We start from the raw sequence: 4,731 nt of genomic DNA on the forward strand, positions 1-4,731 counted from the left end.
GCATATCACTTTGAAAGGCCATAACTTCTTGCTCGGGTGTCGGATTTTAGTAAAATTGGTATCATTGGAAAGTTAACTCGAAGACCTATCATTTGACACATAGTAGGCTCCCTAATTCGATATATACAGAGAGTTATGATGGATGGAAGCTGACACAATTTACAACGTCCACTAAAACTTAGTCGATCGAAATAGTTTCAACTCGTCCTTGAGTTGAAGGACCTCTATGGTCTAAATTCAAGCTTGAATGGATTCACATGCTACACAAATAATTAACATGTCGTATTGGCATAGGATTTTATGGGTTCGAGGTTTATCAACACGTCGGAATCATGGTCTATATTGTAGCCCGAAATGCGGGGCGTTACATTAGAATAGAAGGATCTTGTTTAGCTTAGAATAGAAGGTTCTTTCCATTCCATTAGCTTATATAAATAAGTGTGATTGGCAAGGAATTATACGAGAAGAAAATTCCCAAATACTGTCTCTTGTTTTTTACAATTCATAGCAAAATGAAATATAAACAAATTAGAAAGCTTTTTATCATTCACAGTACGTTGATGTATCATCCCCGAATGTATAAGTCTTTTGAAATATGAGTCATTTTTTTAATTTGAAAATGCTAAAGATAAAATAGACGTATCGCTGCGATTAAGCCTGGCTAGTTCGTGCATTACTTGATGTTTTTCATCAAATGATTCTTGTTTTTTCCCCTTTTCCAGTTACTTGAGAAAGGAGGATGCGGTTTAGAGGTGCACATGTTCACCCTTGTGCTTTGATAACGTGTAGAATCCTATTGTAAAAAAATTCTGGTTCCTATGTATAAAAAATGCGAATGGTTAGCATCCCCCAGACCCCACTTTACCCCACTTTGTTGGAATATACTGGGTATGTTGTTGTATGAAAGGTTAACATCTGAAAGCATTAGAACAATGAATTTCCTGGATTCAACTATTAGCGAGTTTTAAATCTTCCTTTTTTTTTTCTTGATCAGGATTTTGGTAACAATAAACTCTTAGCTCAATTGGTGAAAGGAAAATCATGCTAGCATTCTCCCTTGAAAGGACAATCACCTCGACTGTGGTCTGCCAGCAAACTGTAAGTGAAGAGAAGTGCTTCTCTTTTGTGTGGAATTTGACAGTATTACTCTTTGATCAGAATATCTGGACTACAATTTTTTTTTTTTTTGGATAACCGTAGTGTCCAGGCCAACTTTTGCGCACGGGATACTTGTCACCTCCCACCAGCAACATCAAGTTACACTGTCCCCCAAGGTTAGGACTGATGAGAAGAATCACCTAGTGGTTTTTTGTCTCCGTTGAGGTTTGAACCTTGTGGTTCTCAACCCATTTGATTGACCACTAGGCTACACCCTTGGGTGTATCTCTAAACTAAACCTTCGGGTAGACTCTGCAGTATCAACAACCATAGCGCACGGAGTATGGTAGAATTCCTCGGTACGGTCATTCAGGAATCATGTGGCGCGACGAAAGGCGTTTCCCTTACTTCTGGAATAGGGGGGATTCCTTTTTATTAAGATGTCAAGGCACTCGAAGGTCACAAGTGGAAGAAACTGGTACTTTGATTATTCAATTGACTCTTTTTTGCCAGTCCGTGCTTGCTGTCATGCTAGCAAAAGCAGTGAAGTAGGTCGGTTATACCTAATATTGGATTTTTCCAGATCAATTCTTTGCTGCAATCACTTTGATCCACCTAAATTCTGTAAGTTCGAACACCACATTAAAATTACTTCACTTGGAAGTCAATTAATTAGAATCCATTTTTGTAGGATTCATTTTTTAGCTATAGACACATGGATTGGTCAGTAATTGTAATACCTAAAATGTCTAAAAGCTCTAATATTTCTTTTTTCAATTTGCTTTCAGTTTGTTCTTCTTTGAGTAAGGAGGTTGAGATTTTCCAAGTCGCACAACTATCAATTTTGGCTTGCTTGATATATATGACCAACTCATGCTTGTGCACATCTAATGTAATAGTTACATCAGTGGCGGAGCCACCTTTGCTCTAGGAGGTTCATTCAAACCCCCCTTCGACGGAAAATTATACTATTTTTTCATGGTTAAAATATTTTTTTTGATGCTTATATATTAGATGTTGAACCCCCTTCGACTAGTTCGTATATTTACTTCTGCACTTTTTCAATGAAAATCCTGACTCCGCCACTGTATTCCACTGCTCGTCTTGATTAAGATCTTTATCGTTCTCCGCTTCACTTGTAAGACGGAATCTTACTTGATATCACACTGAAATAATGTCTTTATATCTTCCAATTTATGTTTCCCAAAGAACAAATCCATAGAATCTATTTTATGTGTCGTCATTTTCTTTTTTGTCCGTCATCTTTCCTTATTTAGTAACTATTTAAAGATACAATTACACTTTTATCCTTATTGGTCCCACTTAATTAAAAATAATAATAGTACATAGTTTTAATAAAGGACAATTTGGTAAAAAGCATCAAGTCTTTGCTTATTTCTTAAACTCCATGTCCGTCAAATGGCGACACATAAAATGTTACGGAGGGAGTACTTATTAATGCATTCACACCCTATTTTACAACCTATTGTATATAAAATCCAAGTTCTATGTGTTGACATAGTGGCGGTGTATAAACTTTTTACACTAGCATGTTAAGCTACCTACAACAACAGAAAATTACTTAAATGCAATCTCATAACCTGGCAAATAGAATAAATAACTTGTTATAACATACTAAATTAGATTGATAGCGTAAAAAATTCTCACAAATTGTACCTGAGTATGCAAGCCACAAAATTTTTGGTGTTGCCACTTAAAGTACATAGTCATTCTCCGGCAATGGTGTTGTTGGAGCTTCCAATTGCACCTTTGTGTTCCCTAACAAGGGCTGAACAACTGCTGCTGAATCATACAACCTCTGTTTTATTTCCAATAATCCATACTTTTTTACAATAAAAAACAATATTCCCATGAGAACAAAAAATAGAAATACTGATGAAATCGTCCACATTTTAGAGTTGATGTTTTGATGATTATTGTCATCAGCTGTAGGAGGAGGACTTGGGGCAATTTCATGGGCACTAGGAGAAGGACTTGGAACAGCTTTCATATCAGCAACTATAGAATAATGGCCGTGTATTCTGGTTTCACAAATATTTCCATCGGTAACATGGCCAAATTGGACCAAATTATTCGAGTAGAAATAAACACACTTGGGGAAAGACCCCTCTGGTGTTGGCTGAACAAAAGGAAACCTGATGTTGATAGGGTCTTCCAATGCTAGTATATCCAATTCTAGTAGATTTGTGGCATACAAATCATCAGCATCATAAGCCAAGATTCCCAAAACTGGTGTCAGATAAATGTAGCCAGGCAAAGGATCATAAAAGGATGACCAATTACCCAAGTTTTGATAAACCAGAACAAGTTTCTCTACATAAGGCTCCACTATGATCCCCGATGGGATAAAGAATTCTTTATAGTAGCCGTGGACTCTCCGTTTTAGCGTGTGTCTTTTAAGAATCATGGCTGAAACTTTTATCCCCATCAAGTTGGAAGGAACATACGCGTCATAAGGAACACCAGTTCTGATTCTTTGCCAGGTCAATTCCCTGAAAGCATATCGTTGAAGTAAGGAATCAAGTGAGCTTCTTGCAGATGAATCTGAACTAGTTGATTGAGATCCAACCAAAGCAGGAATTAGCGACCAGATAATTATGCAGAAATAACCCGATGAATTAGACTGAGAGGAATGTGTATATAAATCTTTGAACAAAAAACTTTCCGCTAGATAACTAAACCAATCATTGACAAGATGTTTGTCAGTGAGATTTTATTACGGGATACAATTAAAGGGATCATAAAACTCTTAACCTGAGAAGTAAGGAATATCAATGCCCTATGTTGAACAGAGAGCATATCGATTATCTTAGGGGGCCTTCAGAGAGGGAAATTCGATTATCCCTTCTGCCTGTTGAAGGAGGGCTGACATAACGGATAAGATTTTGGACGGAGCTAAAGAAGATGGTTATTAGAATATGAACCACATTTGAGCTAGCTGCAGATCTTAGCAAAGAACAAGTGGGAGAGAACTACTTAGGCCACAGCTGGATGAAAGTCAGCATCTGGATTAATTGTGCTAGGCTGTAGGCTGTTTAGATGATTAATTAATTAGTTATTTATTTTGGTTGGTTTGTTTGTTTGGTTCTTTATTTTTGGTTCAAGGAAGGTCACTTATTCCCTTCTCTTGAAGCAACAATGTTGAAACTTGGGAACTTCAAGAACAAGTTGGAACTTACATTAGTAAAGCATGTGTGATGAGCAAAAGTCTCTACTGATATTCATCAAGATGATGACACAAAGTAAACAGAATGTACAACATATATAATGAAAGGTAAAGAATTGAATGAAATGTTGCAAAAAATCTTTGAATTACCAGATGACTACTAAAGAAAAAAAAAAAAATTCAAATCTATGGGAGATATTCATTCTCTAATGAGGGTCTTGTACGAGTCTCTGAAGCGATTGGAGCCTTCGAGCTCCTAACTCTTGTCATAAGCAATGGTACACCTCTTTCTGCTTCCTGTTCCATTCTGTCAATCTTTTTCTGCTTATCATACTTTTTTAGACAATCGATCAATAACACCAAGATAATCAAAGTAACAAATCCGCCAACAATTGATCCAAATATTTCCCATTTTTTCCTGCCACTTTTTTTATGACCATCTGTGC

General features: G+C 36.7%; 1 protein-coding gene across 1 annotated transcript; it reads right to left on the bottom strand.

Annotated features, from left to right (window-relative positions):
- Positions 1–2,812: 2,812 nt before the first annotated feature.
- LOC107871987 lies at positions 2,813–4,591 on the bottom strand. The gene is made up of 2 exons (XM_047404813.1): positions 4,547–4,591; positions 2,813–3,742 (listed from the first exon to the last, which is right to left on the bottom strand). The coding sequence occupies exons 1-2, from the start codon at positions 4,589–4,591 to the stop codon at positions 2,813–2,815; spliced, it is 975 nt and encodes a 324-aa protein (XP_047260769.1).
- Positions 4,592–4,731: the final 140 nt, after the last annotated feature.

Source organism: Capsicum annuum, unplaced genomic scaffold, assembly GCF_002878395.1.
Source record: "Capsicum annuum cultivar UCD-10X-F1 unplaced genomic scaffold, UCD10Xv1.1 ctg68914, whole genome shotgun sequence".
Taxonomy (NCBI): domain Eukaryota; kingdom Viridiplantae; phylum Streptophyta; class Magnoliopsida; order Solanales; family Solanaceae; genus Capsicum; species Capsicum annuum.

Coding starts and splice junctions, on each gene's coding strand:
- LOC107871987 (XM_047404813.1), bottom strand. CDS start 4,591: ATGGAACAGGAAGCAGAAAGAGGTGTACCATTGCTTATGACAAGA. Junction 3,743..4,546: donor TACCATTGCTTATGACAAGA/GTTAGGAGCTCG, acceptor CATTCCTCTCAG/TCTAATTCATCGGGTTATTT.